Source organism: Pimephales promelas, chromosome 10 (genome assembly GCF_988280905.1).
Source record: "Pimephales promelas chromosome 10, fPimPro1.hap1.1, whole genome shotgun sequence".
Taxonomy (NCBI): Eukaryota; Metazoa; Chordata; class Actinopteri; order Cypriniformes; family Leuciscidae; genus Pimephales; species Pimephales promelas.
In genome coordinates this window covers 22,834,065-22,859,696 of record NC_142778.1, presented here as the reverse complement: position 1 = coordinate 22,859,696, position 25,632 = coordinate 22,834,065, and the positions used below count along the sequence as shown (strand labels likewise).

The 25,632-nt window shown below is 38.9% G+C and overlaps 2 protein-coding genes and 1 long non-coding RNA gene across 7 annotated transcripts in view; 2 read left to right on the top strand and 1 right to left on the bottom strand.

Annotated features, from left to right (window-relative positions):
- prrt4a (proline rich transmembrane protein 4a) overlaps window positions 1–25,632 on the top strand; it is a 42,541-nt gene that overhangs the window by 3,049 nt on the left and 13,860 nt on the right. The window lies entirely within an intron of this gene.
- On the top strand, window positions 1,643–2,891 carry LOC148977412 (uncharacterized). Its single transcript, XR_016169920.1, has 2 exons — window positions 1,643–2,032; window positions 2,245–2,891. It is a non-coding gene; the product is annotated as an uncharacterized LOC148977412 (long non-coding RNA).
- On the bottom strand, window positions 2,410–23,961 carry LOC120462089 (transmembrane protein 53). 4 transcript variants are annotated; one of them, XM_089135499.1, is made up of 5 exons: window positions 23,767–23,961; window positions 22,939–23,045; window positions 22,070–22,172; window positions 7,856–8,346; window positions 2,410–3,057 (listed from the first exon to the last, which is right to left on the bottom strand). In XM_089135499.1, the coding sequence occupies exons 2-5, from the start codon at window positions 22,955–22,957 to the stop codon at window positions 2,696–2,698; spliced, it is 975 nt and encodes a 324-aa protein (XP_088991625.1). In that variant the 5' UTR covers window positions 22,958–23,045; window positions 23,767–23,961; the 3' UTR covers window positions 2,410–2,695. The 4 variants fall into 4 exon arrangements, with proteins under 4 accessions (XP_088991625.1, XP_039506485.2, XP_039506486.2 ...); XM_039650551.2 differs by lacking the exon at window positions 22,939–23,045; XM_039650552.2 differs by lacking the exons at window positions 22,939–23,045; window positions 23,767–23,961 and adding an exon at window positions 23,508–23,750.

Here is a 25,632-nt window from a genome sequence, read left to right as displayed (position 1 = left end):
TTGCTTTCATACGCGTTGATTTCAAGTTGATTTTCCGTTAGTTTTGAAAGAATGACGCGTCTGACGTTGGTTCAACGTTAATTCGATGAGCAAAACAATGTCAGCTCAACGTTGTTTCGATGTCATATTTCCACGTTGATTCAATGTCAGTTTGCTATCTGGGTATGGCTTAACAGTATTTATTGAGAACTGAAATATATGTATATTTGGACAATATAAGTTTCATGGACAGCATAATAATAATAATAATACTGTTTTTAGTGCAAAATAACAAATATCTTGACGCTGCTTCTCCAAATACAGCTGTTTTGCGCTTTGTGTGAGTTTGTTCCTGTATGGTCCCTTTTCTTTCGCCTTATCTTTTTGCATTACTTTCTTCCTTTTTCTCGTTAGATCCGTCTCTGTCCTGCCAAAATAATAAATGCGCGAAAATAATAAATGCGCGAAAATTAAAGAGCTCTGGAATGTTTGGTAGAGTCTCTGTGGGGTTCTAAAGGCGTTGCCCCTGGTAACTGATAGCGTCTCCTACCATCATGGCCGACCGGCTCAGACCCCGCCCAAATCGGCACGTGACTCTTCATTCTCACTCATGTGGTTTATTTCATTCGTTGTCTGTGTGGTATTGGCTATGTGGGGAAAACGAATTAGTGAGCATAAGAGTTCGATCAGAAGAAGATATGAATTATCCAGTTGCGACACATTTTGTAACTTTGAATCACGATGTTACTTCTTTACAGTTTTGTGGGATTGAGAAAGTGACTTTGCCACCTAGAGGGGGCGACATAGAATTACTCCTACAGAGACGTGAGTTGTTCTGGATTTACACAATTCAAACTTTATCAAAGGTATGAATGACTAAGCATTATTTAATGTAATGTTATAGTGTTTTTTTTGTTTTTTTACACTATGTATTTGCAATGAGTTTAGGTGGCTAAGTGAGCCTGACTGTTGCAACTGTTCAGAAGTACAACTTGATATTGTTTGATAATGACGTGTTGATTTTTTTTTTTAATTACTAATTTTTTCTACGTTTTTTTCTACGTTAAACTAATTTTTTCGCGTGGAGTGTGTGCCATTATCCGCCGCATTTGACGTCAGGTTTGCTCCATAGACAGTAAAAGAAATGGACAGAGCGATCTCATTGGAACTCCATTGTGACTATAGAGTGCCGAAGTGATGACGTCACTTTGTAGGACAACTCGGAAGCTAGCGGCGCAGGGGTTCCCTCGGTCGAAAACCAATGCATTTTCCCCATAGACTTTTGGAAAATCGCTAAAAATAAGGTCACAACTCTTTGTTAATCAAGATGATCTTTACAAGTTAATCCAAAATTTATACATTTTGAAGCCTATATAAAGATTTTAAAAAACAAAATCAGACACAATAAAGTTTATAAAACCACAAGCAGGTTATAACTGTGTGTTCTATGTCATAGATCAAAACGTGAAAATATTTAGAGGTTTTATTCACCACAGACCTTATTTCAGGCGATTTAGCAAAAACCCTTTCAAAAATCCCATAGGCTTTAGAGCGAGGGAACCGTAGTGCTAAAATGCTAACTCACTTCCGCGTTTTGGCCTACAGAGTGACGTCGGTAACTTCGGCACTCTATTGAAGCCCGTTTTTGGCGATTTTTTTTTTTTTTTTTTTTTTTTAGCACTTCTGTCGCGCTTTTACTTCAAACCGGAAGATGCGCCCACTTTTGATGCAAGGCCTCATGGGGCGCAGGAAACTTGTGGATAAAAATACCCGTGTCCATGTGGACAAGGCCTGAGATGCGCCTTGCCTCGCCTGAAATGTAGTCGAGAATAGGCGGCTCCAGTGATGGGAGGAGTGAAGAAATCACAGGCCAGACGGACAGATCTCTCTTCTCGCAGTGGATCAGACACCTGTGAGATCAAAGATTTGACTTGTTTGAGATGAGCAAAATCTGTGCAAAACTGATCACCGGGGATCAGCCCGGGTGATCAGCATGCTGGTTCGAAATGTGTTTGAGTACGGTCAGCCTTGCTCTGATGTTATGATGACCTAGGTCAGTGTTTCCCAACCCTGTTCCTGGCGGCACACCAACACTGCGTGTTTTCTTTGTCTCCCTAATCAAACACACCCGATTCAACCCATCAGCTCATTAACCCACCTGATTATGAGCTGATGGGTTGAATCAGGTGTGTTTGATAAGGGAGACAAAGAATACACGCAGTGTTGGTGTGCCGCCAGGAACAGGGTTGGGAAACACAGACCTAGGTGATGTCAAAAAACATGCACATGTCTTGTGTAGGAGTATGAATAATAAGTGTTGTGTATGAATGAATGTATTAATATGGCATTTATGTAGACCTAGCACTTACACCTACAACTATTCATCAGGGTATCTCTCTCCCCAACCACCACCAGTGACACATAGAACCATAGGGTGAAGTGGGTCATAGCCACGTTTTATTGTGAATAAAATTGTATTACAACAAACCAAATCGGTCACATATCAATAGATTGTATGTAGTATTACACGCTCAACATGCCAGTGGTATGGTCTTTATTAAATGTAGTCGCATAAATATTTCAACAGACTGAAGAGGTTAGAGAAACAAGTAAATTTTGCGACCTTAAACTAAAGAGAATGTCTATATAACAGTCAAACCAGGCACTTCAGGCAATTTCTGATGTTTAATGGAAGCAGATGATGGCAGTTCAGAGTTCACATTTTGGCCTTTAGAGGCACCATGTTGAGAGACATCACAAAGTTATCTAGGGTGGCCAGGTATTCCTGAGGATGTGTGCGCAGATGCCCTGCATGAATAGACTCTTGCCACTTCTTGTTCTCGACAGATAGGCCCCGATTCCTCCAATCCTCCATCATCTTCTCCAAGCTCTTGTAATCACACAATACATCGTTCTCAGCGTAAAAGAAGAGAGAAGGTGCCATCAAAGGAGTGTTCCAGAAAATACTGATCGCCGAGTTGAAGTAGTCAACCGTCTGGTGTTTAAAGAGACGGAAGTACACAAGGCCAGTCGATCTCACGAGATGCTCAAACCGGGGAAATAAGGTTTTACCCAGACCTGGAAAACAAACAACAAGGATCATGTGACACTGAAGACTGGAGAGTGAAGAGAGCCAGTGAAAACAGATCAGCAGAGGCTGCATTTCATCAGAGTACTAAAGAAGGCCGGACCGCAACGTCAACCCCTAACCCATGTCTACAGAGGCCTTGTTAAAAGTATCTTCACCAGTGGTATCACAGTGTGCCATGGTAACACCACCCTGACTGAGAGGAAATCACTGCAAAGGGTTCTCGGCTCGAACCTCCCCTCCAAGGACACTATATATACCCAGCGCTGTAGAAGGAGAGCACAGAGCATCCTTAAGGACAAACATCACCCAGCTTATGCCTTGTTTAAATGGGTGGACACAGGCTATAAACCGAGACACCGTAGGCCTGTGAGCATTAGTACCCACAAGGCCCGTTTGTTTAAAGGGGTGGTTTACTGCTTTTTTTCTTTGCATAGTTGTGTTTATGGGGTGCAATATAGCATGTACTTGTGGTTTTTCTTTTTTTAAAAGTCTTATTTTTTTATAAATTTCACCTTTGTTGTCAGCCGCGTTCTCCTCTGTCCTTTGAACGACTGGTTGACTTCCTGATTCTATGAAACCACTCCCTCAGAAATAGGCAGTGGGCTCAGATTGGTTAGTTTAGGCCGGTGTGTTGTGATTGGCTAAACTGTAGTACACGTTGGACGGATACTTAACGCCTGTGGCGAGGGGGGCGTGGTTCAGCGAAGTCTGTAGTGGGAAAGCGGGGACGGAGCTGAGCGGTGAATAAGTGGGTCAAGTTCAAATGACAATCACCTGTCTGTGATTTCAGATTGGTGTGAGGAAACTGCATATAGTATAAGCGGGCCATGCTGACAACAGTTTGAGAGAGAGACTGGGAGCTTGTGGATGTATCCTGTGGAGTCCTGTTACCGAATGCAATAGCCTAATTCACAAACTTTTTACAAACTAATTCACAAACAAGCACGTAGATTATGTATAATATAATAGTAGTTAATTAATGTATAATATATAATAAAACACACCACAGATGCATAATAGCCTATAAAAAAGAGACGGACAGGGACAATAATAAGGAATAATGGAACTTTTGTGTATAATGTTTATTGAACATATTTTGTATGCCTATATATCACAATATACATTCAGACGCAGTCAATAATACAAATCCAATGTTGTCTTTGATGCGAGAGACCAGTCACATGAGAAAAGAACGAAGGACTCAAACCCGAAGACTCTATGAAATGAACTAATCATTCCCCTTTCCAGTACTGACAGCATGGACTTAAATGGGACTGATAGGAAGAACGAAAGACTCGGACCCGGCCGAACCCGAATTCAAGAGATGAACTAATCATTTCTCTTTCTGGTGCTGACAACCTAGACTCTATGGGACTGACAGGAAGAACGAAAGACTCGAACCCGGTGTGGTGAAGAGATGAGTCCCAACTTAGGACCCAAGCGATCCGATTGGTTCAAAGCTAGTTTTATGGGTAAACGCTTTAGTGCCTGGTTACAAATTAGAGAAAATCAGTTTATTATAAGAGACGTTTGAAGTACGTTATAAGGAGTCATTAAAGGGCACCTATTATGTAAAATTCACTTTTACATGGTGTTTGAACATAAATGTGTGCTGGCATTGGCAGTGTGTGAGCAAAACCACCCTAGAATGATAAATCCACCCAGTGGTTTTTTTTCAATCTCAATAAATCATATGCACTGTCAGAACGAGCTGTTCTAAGATTCAGCTCTTTGTGACGTAGAATTGAGCAAGGGGTTTGATTGACAGTGTGGTTGTGGCATAGGCCCCGCCCTCGGTGATCTGTACACATAATCTTCCATTGTTTCAACGACAGCCGGTAATGTCTCTTGGAAACGTAAACGTTCTGTCGTGGGTTAATCCTGTTGTTGTGGCTTAAAAGTTAATCCTCAACTGTGGATCGTCATCTACTGTTTGCGATCAACCGTCACCTCCAGTAACAGTAAGTGTATTTTATGATTTTTGAGCAAATGGTCTTTTCAGTCAATATCAGCCAATTCAACAAATGCGTCTAAAGTTGTTGTCGTCATAGGATGCAACATTACACACCAGCAACATTACACACTATTTAAAATGAAAAAAGTGAAATCGCAATCAACCCCCCCCCCCCCCCCCCTTAATAGCTTCTTTCCAGCCACTGTTAGGAGGGCATTAAGGAGGGCAAAAAGTGCCCTACTCCATGTTTTTAAATATTGTAATGATCAGTGCAAGTATTTTTTTATTCTATTTAGAGTTTCTATTTTTGTATGCGCTGTATTATTATTATTTACTATAATATGTATTTATTTAAGAAAGATCTTTTTTTTTTTTACATTTTTTGCAGTTTAAATGTGATGTGAGATGTATATACAGTTTTTGTTATTTATTTTATATTCCATTTAAAACCTGACTCTGAGAAACACGCAGGAATTTCAATGTACTGAAATGGCAATAAAACTTTGAACTTGAACTAATGATGCTGAAAATTCAGCTTTACCATCACAGTAATAAATTACATTTTATAACATAAAACAAAATGTATTTTAAATTGTAAGAATTGTTCACAATAGTTCTGATTTACTGTATTTTTGACCCAAAACAAATTAGCCTTGGTAAGTATAAGAGGCTTCTTTCAAAAACATTAAAAGAAATCATACCAACTTTACATTTTTAAAAAGTACCGTTTATCTCCACATTGAGTGAAATGTTTTAAGGTTTTTACAAGCAGTAGGGGTGTAACGATTCACTCGTTTTCTCGATGCATCGATTATAAATCCTGGCGATGCATATGCATCGATCCTGAAACATGTATTTTGAATCGTGAATCGTTTATTTACGTGAATAATCGATTTAAAAGGCTAATAATCGAATTAATCACGATTTTATAGCGATTCAGTGGTTTAAAATATATAAACACAACCTTAAAGTGTTCCTGGTACAAGCTGCCTCACGCATTGGCCGTCATACGACATCCGCATTTGATTGGTTTCAGGCGCTCACACACCCCTGATTTCTCACGCTGAAGCCCGGTCGGTCAAATGCCTGAAAGATGAGTTTATCTTTCTACCTGTTGAGCTACTCATGTCGTGATCAGCTTGTATTACCGCAAATTAGATAAAATCTTCCGGAATCTAGAGCGAGCGTGCATATGAGACAGAGGTTGCGCTCCAAACCGCGTATCGCGCGTTCACACACGGCTGCACGCACTCGGCAGAGAGGGAAAGCGAGCGAGAGACCACCTTGCGTGTACGGAGAGTCCATGTAATAAATGAATAAAAGCGTTTTATTTCATAGTGCCCACGCAATGGCATGGCAGCTTTAACAATGGCTTGAGCGGTTTGCCTCAAAACTATTGCTTTCTCGACAGAGAGCTCAGCTGGAGATCGAGCTCAAACATGGACTGCTCAAAAATCTGTAGTTAACGTTATGAAAGCATGAGAGCTATGGGACCGAGCGCGAGCAAAATCCAGTGAAAAGATGATAACGAGTGCACTGAGAGGACGCAAAATGAAACTAATGAAAACGTCTCCATTAATTTGTGCATGTAGTCATTTAATGCAATACTTTAAAAGCCTTTTTCAAAATATTTGCTACTTGCAAATGCTAATTTGTAGGCCATTGAATTTTTTTATAATAATATATTCATTAAAATTAAAAACAAACATGAACTAACATTAACAATGGACAAAATCCCCACTATCTGACCCCCGAAAGGCCGCTGTATAGGCTAATTCAAACCCAGACAAAGACCCATTGGGTGAAGCATTAAAATAATACTATAATGCATATAAAAAATTAAGAATCGAATCGAATTAATCGAATCGCATCGAATTTGGATGTGAATCGCATCGAATTTGGATGTGAATCGCATCGAATCGTTCTGAATTTGCACAAATCGTTCATGAATCGAATCGAAAACCTATGAATCGTGAATCAAATCGATTCGCTGTCTACCCAAAGATTCACAGCCCTAACAAGCAGTAGTGTTATGCACTGCAAATTACATTATGTAAAAAAAATATTTTTTTTCGATGAGGTAGTACTTTGGTTGACATAATAAATATATGGTTTTATTTTACAAGCATGATATTTCAACATCATAACTTTAGGGATATGTAAAGTTGTATATGAAATAGTATATTACTTTAGTTTTAATCAACTTTGAAATCAAACCTGACAAAAAAAAAACATGATACTGTCACGTAGCCTATGATGGGCTCTATGCACGGCGGTATTTCCGGTGAAGGATTAAGGATGCTCGATAACTTCCGCCGATCGTACGGTCCAATGCAATACCGAGAATTTATATTGAATTTTATACTCCATGCCACTAAAGAAACGTTAGTCACAAAAACAGATAAAACAGACACCCCTCTTCTGAAGGTTTTCTGAAGGATCGTGCGACACTGAAGACTGAAGTAATGATGCTGAAAATTCAGCTTTACCATCACACGAATAAATGACATTTTAAAATTAATTAAAATAGAAGATAGTTTTACATTTTTAATACATCTGTGATATTGTAGTAGATACCATGCATTAATGTAGCTATTATGTCATTTATTGTACATGAAATAAGTGAAAGATTTGTTTGTAGAAGTTTGAATGTTGAATGTTAAACATTACCACTCGAATTTACAGTACAAATAATATAAAATATACATCATATGAAAAAAATCATAACATGATGCAAGATTCTGATCGTACCATCCAAACCCAAAGTGTTAGCAGTGCTGACTGAAAGGATTATATAGGAACATACTTTACATTGCAATCTCTGTACATACCTTTGGCCATATGGTCCAGTGATCCCATGACCAGGCTGTCGTAGATATGACCCCTGATCCTGTTTGTCAGGCCTTGGTAACGCTGGGTATCTTTGGCCACATGAACAAGAACCTGACTAAACGTATATCCTCCTATGGAGAAAGCATGGATCACTAGGGGGCGCTGTGAGAAGCGCTCGCTTTCTAATAAATCCAGGACATGGCCACCGTACTCCAACCCCCAACGGGGCCACAGGAATTGTCTCACTTCGCTTTCCACAACGAGTACATCAAAGCCTTTGCGAAAGTAAATCTCACAGTACTTGCCAAAGGCTTGCGGTCTGGAGCCCAGCCATGGCAGTAACAGCAATATAGGTTTAGGGTGACCAGGTGAAAAGCTAGCCGCAGGAGTCCCATCGACATCACTGGCGAAGAAGGTGATGTATTTACTGATCTTGTGCGCAGTGACCCCAGCCATGGGAACCGCTCTGGAAAGCATGACAGCAGATGAGCTAGAGAAAGAGCACAGTGGAAACAACAGCAGTTAATTTTTACAAAATTTCACATCTGGCTCCAACTTACTTGCATGGCCACGGCCGCCACAGAAATCCGCTCAAAGACACCTGAAATCTAGATAACTGCAGCTTAAGGAAAAATCTAATCTTCTAGATGAACGATGTGCTGTATTGCCTGAATACTTGCATTTGTCTGAATCAGTTAAAAGAGTGCGTTTCACAGCCCTGCTCCTCTAAAATGACGCATTTTTATATCTTCATATCTGACACCCATTTCAGACTATGGTAAAGAAACCCTTGCTGCGTCCCAATTAGCTTACTTATACTACGCCCTAAAAGTATGTACTCTTTTTGTGCTGCGTGCATCCTGTCACCGTAAACTGCCCTGTCAATCATCTTGTCACAGTTCAAATCCTCCATTCTATCTAATTTTATTTTCTACCGTTTCGGAGCACGTTCATCTGCCAGTTGTGGGTCTTGCATGCTCTCCTCGTATTTGCAATTTGAATATAATGATGCATTTAAAACGTAATGGCTAAACGTGTCTTTACAAAAGTTCACAATGCTGCTGCAAATGCAATATAATGTGGACAACATTGAAAATTCATTTTCGTCAGGTTAGATACTGATAATTAATCACTCAAAGCTCTTTATTTAAACCTCTCTACACAACCGCGGGGACTCGCGCGTCCTCCGTATCGACTACCTGTCTGTAGTTTAACACTTTTTACTCGTGTTTGTAGTTCTAACCGAATCCTCGTCCAACGCGCAATGGTTTGTGGGCAATATCAGCCGTTAGAGTTTGCATTGATCTACACTTCGGATTCTGGCCGGAAAAAGTAGACCATCCGGGTATCTTTGAAACACTCATTTCAACATACTACGATTTGGGACGCACTAATTCTATTTTCAAATACTATTTAGGACGGATAGTATGCGAATTGGGAATCTCCTGGGAATCTGCACTCTTCAATTTATGAAATTGTAGGAAAAAATGATGTGGACTTCGAAGATCTCAAAAATGAAGTTTATTACAGCATAGCAGTGGCAAGGCACACAAAGCACCTTGGGTTCACCGGCGTCAGAATGAACCCCGAACTCATCCCAGCGCAAACATTTTATACAGTATTACATCTGTTTTCCCCCTCAGCATGTAAATTAAGCTTTCTCTTAAATGTAAATCAAGACAAACAGATTCGTCTTCTCTATCAGCATGGAGCTGAAACTCTGTCTTTAAATGTAAATTGAAGAGAACGAGACAAGTGGTGCCTCCGTGTCTATGTCTTTGTTATTCCAAACTCTGTCTTTAAATGCAAATTTGAAGAGAACGATACAAGTGTTAGAGTGATACGGTCAAATGTTTAAAGGTGATAATATCTCTCAGAAACTCCCTAATCAAGATTGTTCTTGAATACCCACTGTCTTTCCCACTCTATAGGTGATAAACGTGACTCTGATACGTTTAAGATTGTAAGGAATTGATTCTATGATAAGCTCTTTCAAGTGAAGGAACATTTCAATATAATCTATATTGGAGTGGAAGTTAGTGTTGTGACGGTGAGGATATTTTCTCACCGGTTAATCGACGTGTGACAACCAGGCCCGGATTAAGAGGACTTTGGGCCCTGGGGCTATAGCAAAACCAAGGGCCCCCCAATCATCTGATTGCCACGCCACAGTCTTTTACCGCAATAAATATTTTTTTATTGTTATTAAAGCTGCAGTTCGTAGCTTTTCCTCTTTGTTGCCATCTCTGTTTGAAAACTGTAAGTTATTTACAGAATTATCAACTTTACGTGGGTTGTACATCGGCATGAAAGATTGCGGATGAATCCAATGTTTTGATGTGAGTGTGCGTTTGTTTATCACCGCGCTGGTGTGGATACGGGCATTCAGAATCACACATTATAATTTTTGGAAGTATGACCAATATTCGAATTTTCAATGGAAAATTATGTCTGAACAAGTAACATTTTGTACTGATCAACTAAGGCGAAAAAAGCATTGCAGTAAATCTTTTTTGTATAAACAAATAACAATCATAGTGCTATGAAATAAACAGTGCATGAATAGAATCCCTGTTATGCATAAACTTGTTATAATATCAACATCTTATGACAGGAAAGTTTTGATATGGAATATCATGATAAAAAATACTCTACATAATTTCATGGTAAATTTTGGGAACATTTTATTGATAAACATTTTTATTCTCTCCCCTTCCATAAGTGCATTTACTCCAGATATAACCTCAAAAACTTAAAGGTTGCCAAAATCAGCAAAAACGTTACTCATTTTTCAGTCATACTTCCTCAATAAGTACTTACTTAACCATGAATAATTTTAAAGGGATAGTTCAACAACATCACCCTCATGTTGTTCAAAACCTGTATGAATTTATTTCTTCTGCTGAACACAAAACAAGATATTTTAAAAATGTTGGTAACCAGACAGTTGATGTCACCCATTGACTCATAAGAAAAATATATATTAACTCAATGACTACTGTAAACTGTCTGGTTACTAACACTATATAAATCTAATTTTGTGTTCAGCATAAGAAAGAAATTCTTTCAGTTTGAACAACATTAGGGTGACAGAATTTTTATTTTTGGATGAACTTTCCTTTTAAATTTCCTTTTCTGTCTTACAGTTAAATAGTCTTTTTTGCTAAATTTAGCAGAGCACAATGTCGCATTCCAGGGACATCCGTGTAAGATGGTTCAGTCTTTCTTGTAGGCTACCATGGGCTATATGCACGCATAAATTCCGCATTTGACGTAAGGATGCTCGTCCATTTCCGGTTGTGGAGATTAAGCGGAGGAAAACCGAGGAAAACGGGATTATGGCAGAGTCTTCAATATTTACTGTCCTCCCGTCTTTGAAACGAAACGTACATACGTTTAGATGTAATTTTATATATAGTTATGTTTATTTAATATAATTTTAAAAAGAAGCATAAACACAACGAGGGGTGTCTGTTTTATCTGTTTTTGTGACTAACGTTTCATTAGTATAACCATGGAGTATAAAATTCAATATAAATCCTCGGTATTGCATTGGACTCTATGATCGGCGGAAGTTATCGAGCATCCTTAATCCTTCACCGGAAATAACGCCGTGCATAGAGCCCATTGTTGACCGCAATCGAGATTTAATGAAAGATAATTTTAAATCTGTAAAAAAAAAAATATTAATACATTTACACTGCATTTACAATTGCATAAATTGTATGATTGTTATTTTATTTAATAATTAAATATAAAATGATATCTACTTTTTCATTGAAGGGTAGGCTACTTTATGAAACAAAAACTAACAGTAGGTGGCGGCAAGTCACTGTCTTAATAAGCGAGTCATTCATTCAACCGATTTGTTCAAACGGCTGTTTGATTCAACGACGAAGCAAACGAGGAGTCACTTAAAAGAAAACCATTCGTTCAAAACGCGGATTCAGTAACGAATCTCCACTGTCAGTTTCAGAGATTATTTCTGCTGTGGTTTCATTTTGGGATTTAGACCTTGATGTTCGTCAAAAAACAAAACAGTAATTCGGCCGGTGTTTTTCACCACGAGTGAGTGGTGGGAGAAAAAACACTGACATTCTGGATTCAGGCTGCAATAAATCATCGCCGACTAGCCCCTATAATCATTTGAAAATACCTTACGACTCCTCGAGAAACGATTACCATCCAAATAGTGCTTAAATCCAGCTGCTTCTCTTGCTTACCTTCTTCGACGTGCACGCGATCGGTGACGCTGCCGCTGCACTCTTCCACGGACACGGATGAAAGTGAACCAAAGTAGTTCAAGAGGTCCTCGCTGCAGTCTGTAGCACGATGACGTAGCTGGACGGTCCAATACGTGTTGGACCCTGTAACGCGCGCATGCGCACTAGTCAAGTCAAGTCATCTTGATATCGCTTTTAACAATTTAGATTGTTTCAAAGCAGCTTTAATTTAATGTAACAGATTGTTTTTGCTTTATAGCGGTTCATGAATAATGTAATTTTACAGCTAGTTAGTTTTGATTCTGTCGAAATGATAATTTGTTATTAAATTAGGGGATGACACCGTTTTCTCTAAACAGACTACGCGATCCTGTGATAAACGCTGATGGCACATGCACATTAAGAATTCATAGGCCTAGTTAGAGTTGGTGAACAATCGTTGATCTTCCAAGAATACATTTAAATATGGTCACGAGCGAAGCTCTTTTTTTCAGAGCTTTCAGAATAAAACTTTTTTTTTTAAATAATTGCGACTTTTTCCTTACAATTGCGAGTATACTTTTCGCAGACTTTATTTCTCAGAATTGTGAGATATAAAGTCAGAATTGCTTGAAATAAAGCCTCAATCGCATGTCATAAAGACATAATTGCTAGAAATAAAGCCTCAATCGCATGTTATAAAGACAGAATTAGGTCAAATAAAGCCTTAATCGCATGTTATAGAGAGGTGAAATAAAGCCTCAATCGCTTGTTATAAAGACAGAATTGTGTGAAATAAAGTCGCAATTGTGTGCTATAAAGTCAGAATTCTGACCTTTTTTCTCGCAATTCTGAATGTATAACATAAATGCGAGTTTATTATTACAAGATTTATTTTCCCCATGCTGTTATTATTTTAGCATTTTCCTTACTTATTCATCAATAATTACTTATTATTTAACAGTATTATACTACACAGTTTGAACATCATCTCAGTACAATATTGAGCTTACATATCACTTAAAACCAATGCATTCGAATTATAATCAGAGATCGGCACTGCGCATGCGTAAATGACGTCACCAAAACACACATCCATCCACTACGTATTGGACCATCCAGCTACGTCATCGTGCTACAGGCTGCAGCGAGGGGTGTCTCCTTTATGGCGCTTTTCCACTGCATAGTACGGTACGGTTCGGCTCAGTACGGTTCGATTCGGGGCGGAACAGTTCGGATCGCTTTTCGTTTCCACCGCAGTAGTACCCCTTCAAAGTGTGTGGGACTGATCGTTATTTGCGCATGCCTCTACTGCCATGACATCATCTTAAAAGCGCCACATTTTCAAACCCACAACACAGGAACAATGGAGACTATCGAGAGGATGGTGTTCCTGATTCTCGGTATGTGGTTGTTTTTAACTGCTAGACGGAAAAATGTGTTTAAAATGAGGCTGATGGCAGCAAAACAAAAATACTGCTAAAAAAGTGTCTCGTGTCGCAAATCCAATGACGCTAGTAGTGACGCAGGGAATGACGATTCTGTCTGACCAATCAGTGATCTGCAGTGTTTCACGTCACATTTTAGTACCGGTACGGTACGCTTGGAACCTCAACAGACCAGGTACCATTTAAAGCGACCTGAAGCGAACCGTACTGTACCGTACCATGCAGTGGAAAAGCACCACAAGTGAGACGTACCGAACCGAACTGTACTGTAGTATGCAGTGGAAAAGCGCCTTTAGTTTGGGAATATTTGCATAGCCTGGTTCAACCAGACTCTAGTTCATTTCATTTCCACATAGAGTCTGGAACCGCTCCATTGAAAAACGTTTCCTTCCTTGTAGGCGGGTTCACTATTAAAGTTCAAATCTATTGGATCTGCCCAAAGTCACTCACGATCTGCCATAGCCAATCGCTAACGGGGTGTCGTGAGTGACGTATGTCACGCGCCGAAATGGCTGGAAACAACAAGTCCGAATGATCAGAGGATTATGTTTACAATAGGATTTCAGCCAACGAGCGCCTCAGGTTTTGTTAATCTAGGAACAATTATTAATTCGAAATGTATATTTGACACGAAGGACAGTGATATATTCATTCAACGGTGGAAGCTGTGTCTAATCATTACAAATACGCCGCTGTGGTCGTTTCTGATCTGCAGCAAATGCTGTAGCAGCTACAGTGAATGATCAGTCTGTCGCTATCTGCAGATGTGTAATAAAGAACAATTTTTCATATTACGTCTTATTGTTTCTTAATTACCTTAATTATGGTCTTCAAAGTATGTGTTTGTACATTTTTATGTGGCATTTATTTTTTTTAGTAAAACAAATCAACCATTGCCATCTAAAACTGAAAATCAAATATCTTCAAAGTATGGTTTTTCACATTTTTATTTATGACAATTTTTTTTTTTTAAATCACAACCAATTTGTATGATTTACAACATGTAAAACTGACACACCAACCTCCTGCACGAGTGCACAAGGGCTCAAAATGTTCTATTCATCACAAGAATCAGTAAATTTACAGTTGGGAATATGAGCGACTGACATGATGACTCCTGAGCGGATCTTCAACCATAGTTTAGCAGCCAGGACTCGGGGCTTCCGAACACCGCGAACACCAGGCTAAACCGTCCGTCCAAAATGTCACGGTCATCGTGCACGAACTGCCCAGCACAAACTTCCAAACTTTCTGCCTCCTTCACTTGGTCCTCAGTTGTGCAACAAGAGGTTAGACGATAACAATCCGGCTTTAAATTCTGTATATTCGGCAGTTTCTTTTCCAACAACGGACCGAATAGCTTTTCTCACGTCTTTCTCCGCTGCCATTTCTGAATTGAAACTGACGCGCTTACATCAACGTCATCTTTCTCAGCCACTCCCTCTATTCGCTGATTGGTCCTACAAAAAATTGGTTTCTGGAAACCCAGAGCCATGTATTCAGAGCCATGTATTCATGGCTCTGTGGAAACCTAAGGATATGGAGCGATCCCAGACGTAGTACAGAAGTAAAATGAAATTGAGCGGAAGTGCATAGGAGGGCGCAGCCAGGCTAATATTTGCATCCTTTTCTGGTGCAAATTGTAGAGTTATTTTGATTCGGCGGTGAATTATGTCAGTCAGGAACATTTTCCAATAACTTCTTGTTATTTTATTATACACAAATCAACCACCAATGATTTGACAATCTCATTTTCTCCAGCCAATCACGGGCCCCCTAATCCCGCGGGCCCTGGGGCTTCAGCCCCACCTAGCCCTTATGTTAATGGACTATGTGCACGTTAGCATATGCTAGTTCCGGCTGCGAAACCGATATGGGGTGTCTAGTTTCCGGTAGCCTGATGGACGACGTAGAGGATGTATGTTTCTCCAGATGTCTTGAACATTTGCCGAATATTACAGTCGATTATGTTCATCGACTGGCTAATGATTTTCCTCCAGCTCCCCAGAGCAAGAGAGAAGGGGTTTAAATATTACATTTCTCAGTATTTGCATCATTTTGAAGGGAACGTTAAGTCACAACAACATTCATGCTCAGACTGATCTCATGAAATTGCGTATGTATGACACGTATCACGTATTTTTGGCATGCTATCAACACGCATAATCTCTTTTCAGCGTGTTTATGAATACCGTTGACTTAACGTTATTATTTTATTATTAGTGTATATATATATATATATATATATATATATATATATAGCATATGACCTACCTCAACCCCAACCTACCCGTCACTCCTACCATCCTAGGAAAAAATAAATATCGCTCTCCAGATGTAGATCTACATTTTGTTTTGTTTCGCTCGGACATTTGACGGCGTGTACATACGCGGTACACGTGGAATCACTCGGACATTAATGTTGCCATGCTACGTGCTCAAGCTATGCGATTTGGTAACTGTTATATCTCTCTATACCAGTGTTTCCCAACCCTGTTCCTGGCGGCACACCAACACTGCGTGTTTTCTTTGTCTCCCTAATCAAACACACCCGATTCAACCCATCAGCTCATTAACCCACCTGATTATGAGCTGATGGGTTGAGTCAGGTGTGTTTGATAAGGGAGACAAAGAAAACACGCAGTGTTGGTGTGCCGCCAGGAACAGGGTTGGGAAACACTGCTCTATACATTATAAAATGCAAAATCATGCGTTAGAAAGTGCATTTTCCAGAACAGTTTGTGTTGGCCATTGTTTTGTTTATGATGTTCAGAGGCTATGTTGTTGACAACCACTATCTATAGACCATTTCACAAGATGTAAGCAACACTGGTCCAGAAGCACTTCCTGTTTCAGTTTTTTAACACTAAAGCTGGGATAAAATACAACCAACAGAACATTTGAAACTGAATCAAAAAGTTAAACAAACATCTTTAAGATGTTTTCTTTACATGTGAAATAAAGAAAACAGTTACAAACTGAAACAGGAAGTGCTTCTGGACCAGTATTGTTTACATCTAAACTCGCGCCATATTTATTAATTTATTTATTTATTGAATAATTTTCTTTTGTAAATGGTAACATGCTAATTTGCCATTCCTGTATTAGAATTGTGATATACTTTTATTCCCCACTTTTGAGGTAGAAAAGGGTTCTGAGCCCCACCTGTCCCCAATCAACCCAACAAAATGTTAAGAAACTAGGCTTAAAGTTTAACTGTTAAAATGTATTTTATTAACATCACATTGTAAAAACTTAGCATCCAATAACAGCATTAAAACCAAAAACAAACAGAGAAAAAAGAAAGTGCAATTATATTATCACTTTGCATGAAATACGACTCAAAAGTAGATGGAAAAATTGTGTTTGCATTTATATAGCCTCTAATAACATAAAATTCCGAAACTGAGAAAATACAAGTGTGGATTAACGTTAGTTGTGCTATGATTCATTTTGTCACTTTGCAAACTCCATGCAAAAAGAACAAAAAATAAAATAATAATAATATCAAATTGAGCTGAAGGTGGCAAATTCCTAATAATGTAAATAAGATACCTAAAATACGTTGCGCTTTTTTTGGAGCTGACCAACAATTAAAAAATTGTTGTCTGGCTGCCTTTCAATGTCCTTTCCATCTTTCTATCCGTTAGAATGCACCGTCAGCTATTTCCTCAAACCATTCATCCCAGCGACTGCGCAACAAACAAACTTGGTAGTGAAAGCGGGTTGGCTAATACCAAGTCAGTGCGGTGGGCGGGGGGTACCTTCCAGATTATTTAAAATATGATACTATCTTTCTTGCTGGCAAATGTATTTAATATTAATTCAGAATATTTCATATTTATTCTAATCTGAATGGTGTGATGATATTGGGGGGGGGGGGGGGGTTATATAGCTGGGTCTGATTTTTGAGGGGATCATAACCCCCCTAATTCCGTCGTGTTGAGTATGGAGAGAACAACCAGCGCTGTGTTTCCAGCCGTTTCCCTCACATGCACTAATGGATGTCTGATAATTTCAGTGCTTTCTCTCCATCCATGCAATATGCACACCCTTGAATGAGCGCGGATTGGTTTGACCCATCTGAGAAACCTAAAGGTGGCCAAAATCAGATTGTAAAATGGACTGAATAAAGCTCTTTACGAACTTGACGTGAGATGCCGACTGACATGTGTGCTTGGCTTGAATCACTGTCACATGCACAAGCTTAGAGCAATATTGTAAGTAATTAATACATTTTTAACTAGCAGAATAATAATACATCACGATGCACATAGTTCACTGCTTGTATGTTGTGAGAAATGTGTGTGATCTGTGTTATGTACTGTTGTATACATGCTCTTAACTAATTGCCCCTTGTGAGTTTAATAAAGTTGATAAAAAAAACTATTAACTATTATAATATTTCGAAGGGCAAAACATGAACTTTAACCATTGGCTTTACTTTTTCAATCAGCTGTCAATTCAGCGCGAGGGCAGTAACATAGCATTAGTACCTCAGCTCCACCCACGTCCCGCCTCTTTACCCATTTTAGTTTATCCGGTAGTGACGAGAGGTCACGCACTGCCAAGTTGGCGACGGCCGGCCCCGCCCACTTTAGGCTTCAAAAACGCTCTTCAGAAACCTATGGGTGACGTCACGGATACTACGTCCATTTTTTTTAGTCTATGGCCGTAACCCGACCGACCCAATTATTATAATTTTTTTTTCCTTTTAGTCCGACCGACTTGCTGGTTGTAAACTTGCATAAAGACTGATTTTTTTTTTTTTTTTTACTCTTCAAACAACTAATATAAATGTAATAAAATAATATAATATAAATTATATTATATCATAATAAGTATTGTGAATTACAGTATAGAATATTATAGTAAGTATTGTGTTATTATAGTATAGAATATTATATTAAGTATTGTGACAGACCCGATAGCGCAGGGAGGAAGTGTTTGCTTGCGCCACCCAATGGTCAGCGAGGTGCAAACTAATCTCATCAGCACCGCGCTGACTAATAAAACAGCACATCCCATACAGAAATGTACAAAATTGCACTAAAAGAAAATCAACCATTCCATAATATGCCAGAACTACTTAATAGGCATATAATCTGCATCCCAATTCGAATACTATCCATCCTAAATAGTATTAGAAAATATAATTAGGATGTCCCAAATCACAGTGTGTTGAAATGAGTGTTCCAAAGAGGCTCAGGATGGTCTATTATATCCGGTCAGAATTCGAAGTGCAGATCGGCTGTTATTGCCCACAACCCATTGCGCATTGGACGAGGATTCGGTTAGAACTACAAACACGAGTGAAGAGTGTTAAAAAAAACAACAACAAAAAAACAAAAAAACTACAGACATAGAGGACACGCGACCAGCAGTTGAGTTGAGAGGTTTAGATAAAGGGGTTTGAGTGATTAATTATCAGTATGTAACCTGACAAATGTATTCATTCAATGTTGGCTAGATTTTATTGCATCTGCAGCAACATTGTAAACTTTTGTAAAGAGTCATTCATTTAGCCATTAACTTTTAAATGCATCATTACATTCAAATTGCAAAGGTGAGTGTTCCGTATTGTGGTGGAAAATTTTAAACTGAATATTAAGTTAACCATGTTTTAACATTGACCTCATTTGACCAGCTAAATCTCTGACACAATGTACTAAGACATTCTGTACTTCAGATAAGTGTATGTGTGTCAAACACCTGACTGTGTGTATAAATAACAAATATGGGAAATGGAACTAGACAGATGACTAAGTTAGAATCAAGTCACCTCTACCCAGTAACAAAACAGTCTACCTATGAAGAACCAATGAAATTAATGTCATTATGCCATACCTCCCTATTTATAAAAACTGTTGTATTAGTGTTTTCGGTGGGATTCTCAATGGAATTTGTCTGAGATCCACCGGCCTTGTTTTTACTTGGGAGATTCTCTGAGTATTGCTCGAGAACTCTCCTGGCCGTAATTAAAAGCATTAGAAGGACATTTGCTGGAGTCTGTCTGTTATTTAAGCTGCGCAGCAAGAACAAGTAAGTTAGAATTATTAGTACCCGGCGGACGTTGACTGGAGATGCGCTTGGGTTATAGGATTAGTACCCGGCGGACGTCGATTGTAGATGCGCTAGGGTATAGGGTAGGTTTAGTGCTCAGCGGACGTCGATGTGTAGATGTGTGGGTAAAAGTATAAGACAAAATGTTTTATAGGTTGGCGCGGCGCTGGTGAGATTAGTCATTTTAATTTATTTGTTTCCCTCTGAAAATCCACTTTCATTTAAAACTAGTGGCTTCTTTCTTTATTGATTCTGCCAATTTTTTCCCCAAATGAATGCAGCTGGAATTAATGCAATAAACATGTTTTTTGACAAAGATTTCAAATTGTTTGTGGTCTATAACCTGTATCAGAATGAGGTTTGCAATGGTGCGCCCAAAGGCATTGGTTGAAGACCCAATCAGTGACGTCACGATAAGCAAAAACCAAAATATTTTTAAGGATGGCCTTATACAGAGTAAAATAATCTGGAATAACAGTTTCAGAGCCGGGGGTGGAAACCTTTTGAATTTGAAGATCAAGGTAATGCCGAGTTCACATTGCACGATTTTTACTCACCAACAGGTTTTGCGAAATCGCAGACAAATGCAGGTAATCATTGGCAAATCGATGCTTCTTTTCATGATTGACAATCACGCAGTGTGAATTATCAAAGACGCCCTGTCCCTGTGAGCTATTTGGCATACTAAATATCTGGACCTGACGGAGATTCAAAATCCTGCTGTGTGAAATGTGTTCTGACAGAAAATGACATCGGCAATGACCCACAGCCAATGAGAGAGTCTGGGCTTTTTGGCATCAAGGAAAGTGGCTACCCCAGGTAACTATTTTATAGTCCGTATTGAGAAGTGAGATTAAGCTAATCTCTAAATGTATTGTAAAATTCAGTGGGGAAGCCATTCGCCCCATGTGATTTATTACGCAATAATTGTATAGCTTATTTCAGTTTGGAAACAGAAAATGGTTTATCCAAGCTAAGTCTATTTTCTTCAGATTAGAATGGTGTGTCAACAGAGGAGAAAAGAGCTTCTTTTTGGGACACATCCTTCACTTGGGATGTGCAAAGTTCTCTATAAAACTCTTTAGGTTTATAGGAAATTTTATTACCAATATCTAATTTATCATTTGTCTGTTTTGGTCCACTTTAATGCTTTCTCCCCAAGGTCATATAATGTTGCTTTGATCTTATGATAGCCATCTCTGCCTGATATGTAGAGTGTTATAATCCATTTTCTTGTTGATTAGATTTCTATACAAAGCATTTGATGTTTTTATCTGGTACATTTTCCCAAAATTTCAAATTCAAGATATTTCAATTTGGTGTTCCTGGCCCTTTGGTGTATGGACTGTCCCCTTAGGTAACCCTTTAAGATTTCCCATAAAAGCATTTATTGGCACAGAAAGTTTTTTTGTGTGCGAGTAAAAATATAAATTTGTTCTCAATGAACATACAATATTCAAGCTGATAAAGGAGATGAGGCCCTACCATCTGACAAAGTTTCAGAGCTCCAGGCCTTACGGTTTGGGCTGCACGATGCGTTTTAGGGGATTTTTTTTTCTTTCTAGCAAATACAATAGGTTTTCAGCACTTCGTGCTTGAACACCTAATTATATGTACTGATACATATATTCCCATATAGGGCCAATAACAGTAATGTACTAGTAAATGCCCAACACTGAATATATGTATTAATCAATATTGAAGTTCCCCTCCCCTTTGTCAATGTCCTTGAAACTGATCAAGAAAGGCCAACTGGAATTGGGCAGAAGGTCTAATAAATGGCTCACTCTGTCTGCATTATGCCAAATGTGTAATGGTCCAAAGATAGATATTGCCTGCAGATATCAACAGATACTGCCTGTTTTCTTGTTGCTGCTCATCGTGGTAATTTGACCCTTTTCATATTGAACATGTTGTTGACAATAAAAACGCGTCATCACAGTCTGTGATGAATCACAGCCTGTACTGCACAGCCTGTACATCACAGCCTGTACTGCACAGCCTGTACAGCACAGCCTGTACCTGAATCCAGTCTATGTGAACTATGCGTGTCAAATGCGTATGCGCAAGGTCAAAGTCAACATGTTAAAAAAAAAAAAAAAACAGTCTTGAAAAAAAACCAGATAATCATCAAGCCTTATCATCACTGCTGTCTGGTAACGTTACACGAAATCTTGCTAATTCAAACATGCTAACATAATTAGCCGCATTACAGCCCTTTTTATAAATGTTAAAACACAATTTCGGCTTTACTTTATCAGTACATTGAGAAGCCGGTGGAAGTTTAGTAACTTAAGTTACTTGTTGGCATGACAACGTTAACTCAACTGTCATGTTAGCAACGCCAAACTACAGGGTAAAACCAAAACAAATCTGCTGCGGGTTTTCACTTACATAAACTGTCACAGATCTCTGGTCAGTCTATGTGTAAACAGGCTTTACGTTTAATGACAGTATCCCAAACCAACGTCAGTCACACAAATGTAAGTGCGTTTCTTACCTGCGGCTGCTGGCAGGACTAGAGAGCTGAGCTGAAGCAGAAGCTGGCGTGCACGAGCAACGGGAGACCGGGGACGCTCTGTTATAAATTCTGTGACAGGCGCCTGCAAGCAAAAAAAACAACAACAACAAAACAAAAAAGTTTGAATATATTTGAACAACCTCGTGCATATATAAATACATCTAAGAGTTATATGAGGGCGTTTTTAACCTGCGGCTGACAGGACACGAGAGGTGGGGCAGATGCTAGCGTGCACAAGCACCAGTTGATAGGTGACGCCTAGACATAATATATACATAGACGCCCTATTGGCCGCTTTGGAACGTTGCTGCGATACGTCAACGGGTCCGCCATTTTGCGGAGGTCAAGACTGCATTGTAATTAAATGTAAGTAAACGGGCGAGCTGCGTTTTTATGGATAAAAAACATTCTTGGATAAGAATGGTGAAGATCCCCATACTGAGATATTTAAGTTTGCTCATTGTGGAAAAAGCATTTTATGTGATTGACCAGATTTTAGCAATAATATTGATAACTGATGGATCATTTATGATAATACATATGTTGTGGTACAACTGTAGTGCAATGCAAATAGAAATTATAAAGTGAAAAGTACTAGTAAATAGTTTAGTCAATAAAATAAACAAATAGTATACAGCAAATAAAATGGTAATGAATACATGTAAAAATATTGATAATAGTTTATTAATAATAGCAATAGAATAAGACATTTCTAGAGAATAAACACACACAAAAAATATATTTAATATTTAGCTCTTTGTGCTAAATTTCAGTTTTATTGATCAGTAATAGGCTAGCCATTATAACAGAAGTAGCTTCAGTCCATAGACATATACACTAGACCTCACCTTGGATACGGCAGTTCATGGGAACGAATGCGTCAATAGAGCCGCCATCTTGAAACAGGGGAGCCCCTCCACTTTAATGCATCAGCGTCAATGTAGTAGACACAGGTCTAACGCAAATAAAATCACCATAAATGCGATTTTTCTTGTTTTTTTGGTTTGTTCCAACGGTCAGACATGTAATTATCATTGATTACAGAAAGAATTTAAAAAAAAAAAAAAAAACATTCTTCCTAGTTCAGATTTCATCCGTGAACATCATACGCTGCACAAAAGTCCGCCACCATCAATGAATTCGAAGTAAAAGCAGAGATAGCAGCGTTACCTAGCTACTTCCTATGACAAGACCCCTGTTCCAAGATGGCGGCGGTTTTGACGCATGCTTGGAACCCCAAGGTGAGGTCTAGTGTATATCTCTATGGCTTCAGTCAAACATACTGTTAAAATAGCCTAAATATAAAGTTATGAAACTTTACTTTGCCTTCAGCCAAAACTATTTACCAGGGAACCATTAATAGATTAATGAGACCAAAGATAAACACAAATCATACGAATTATATCTCATGTTTAACCTCTTGACTAGAGACATCCGAGCCAGCGGCAACCGTCAGAAGCATTGGCCGTGGTACGGCTGTTCCAGGCGGGGGAGACGAGCGCTGGGCGGGGGCGCAGCAACTCCGAAAACTTCAGATCAAATTTTTAAATAGGCTCTATCTTTATAAACAAACCACATATTTGAGCTTTAAACAACTACATTGTCGACTGAAAAACTATTAAAACTACATTGCGTGACACAATAACAGTAGTATTTAATCTCTAAACGTTACTTACTAATTAAATCATGACCAAATACAACCAAAAACAAACGTTCAGTCTTGCTTGTGAAAGGTACTTCCTCGAAAGCTGTTTTCAGTTGTGTGGCGATTTTTACAGCCCCAAGCAACGCACAAAACAGGCATTTTTCTCAATTCCCGGTATGAGAGGTATGTATGGGAAAGTTGATCTCCTCAATATGGCGGCGCCGTTGATGTACGCTCCAGCGGCCAATAGGCGTCTATGTATATATTATGTCTATGGGTGACGCTGTGAGCGCGTGAAACCAGAGCCCGTCTAACGGAGAGCCTTGGTACTTCCTATTAGCCCCGTTGTGCATCATCTTGGTTGCAGTTCCATTAGAATTCCACTGGAGGTGATCGCGAGCGAGTGCAGAATGAATGGGAGTCTATGGGGCTAAACGGCTAAATGTGTCTCTTTCACCTGCTTGTCGTTAAATTAACATAGATTTTATTGTTGATTCCGCAAGTTCAATATAGATTATAGGCTAAAAGTCGAATGAACGAGTACTTATGTCCTTTTGATTTCTTACAAGTTAGGCTGTTGTTGGCTGGAACACGCTAGCATTCTGCTATTGTGTGACGTCATCCCAGTTTTGAACGGATTTTTAGAACAGATAAGTGAACTTAAAAATGCAATTTTCAGCTGAGTGCATTTTCTTAGCCCTCCCTTTTAAATGCAACGTTCAAATTACTTGACAAAAAATTACATCCTGAGAAAAGTGGATTTCTGGCGGTGAAACCCCATTGACTCCCATTCATTCTCCACTCGACCGCGAGCGCCCCCGCATGGACAGAGACGTGTTACTGCAGCCAGTCCAGAAACCGGAAGTAACCAGCCAGTGCCAATTCTCTTCAATTAGACATTCTCTGGTGAAACTCATGTGAATTTTTTTAATTATAAAAGTTGAAATTAACTTTTATAATTAAAAAATTAATGAAATTAAACACTCATGTGTTTAATTTTTTGTCAAGTAATTTGAAAGTTGCATTCAAAAGGGAGGGCTAAGATAATACACTCAGCTGAAAATTGCATTTTTAAGTTCACTTATCTGTTCTAAAAATCCGTTCGAAACTGTGATGACGTCACACAATAGCAGAATGCTAGCGTGTTCCGGCCAACAACAGCCTAACCTGTAAGACATAAGGACATAAGTACTCGTTCATTAGACTTTTGGCCTATAATCTATATTGAACTTGCGGAATCAACAATAAAATCTATGTTGATTTAACGACAAGTTAAATACTAACGTAAACTCGGTTCTCTCTAGAAAAGGGAACAAGTGCAGTTTATCTTTGCTGTGCCTGCAACACGCTCTGATTCGCTTCGGCAATGAAAAAAACAGATTATATAAGCCCATCGAGCTGTTTTTACAGGTCCTTCTCAAAAAATTAGCATGTTGTGATAAAAGTTCATTTTTTCCATTATGTAATGATAAAAATTAAATTTTCATATATTTTAAATTCATTGCACACCAACTGAAATATTTCAGGTCTTTTATTGTTTTAATACTGATGATTTTGGCATACAGCTCATGAAAACCCAAAATTCCTATCTCAAAAAATTAGCATTTCATAAAAAAAAAGGTTCTCTGAACGAGCTATTGACCTAATCATCTGAATCAACTAATTAACTCTAAACACCTGCAAAAGATTCCTGAGGCTTTTAAAAATTCCCAGCCTGTTTCATTACTCCAAACCACATTCACGGGTAAGACTGCCGACCTGACTGCTGTCCAGAAGGCCATCATTGACACCCTCAAGCAAGAGGGTAAGACACAGCAAGACATTTCTGAACAAATAGGCTGTTCCCAGAGTGCTGTATCAAGGCACCTCAGGGGGAAGTCTGTGGGAAGGAAAAAGT

What these genes read in the sequence shown, in the direction of transcription:
- LOC120462089 (XM_039650549.2), bottom strand. Translation starts at nt 22,367, where the DNA reads ATGTATATATTATGTCTAGGCGTCACCTATCAACTGGTGCTTGTGCAC. An exon ending in TCGTGTCCTGTCAGCCGCAG is followed by an intron (nt 22,173 to 22,279) that starts GTTAAAAACGCC and finishes TTTTGCTTGCAG; the next exon opens with GCGCCTGTCACAGAATTTAT. An exon ending in ACTGGACCATATGGCCAAAG is followed by an intron (nt 3,058 to 7,855) that starts GTATGTACAGAG and finishes TTTGTTTTCCAG; the next exon opens with GTCTGGGTAAAACCTTATTT.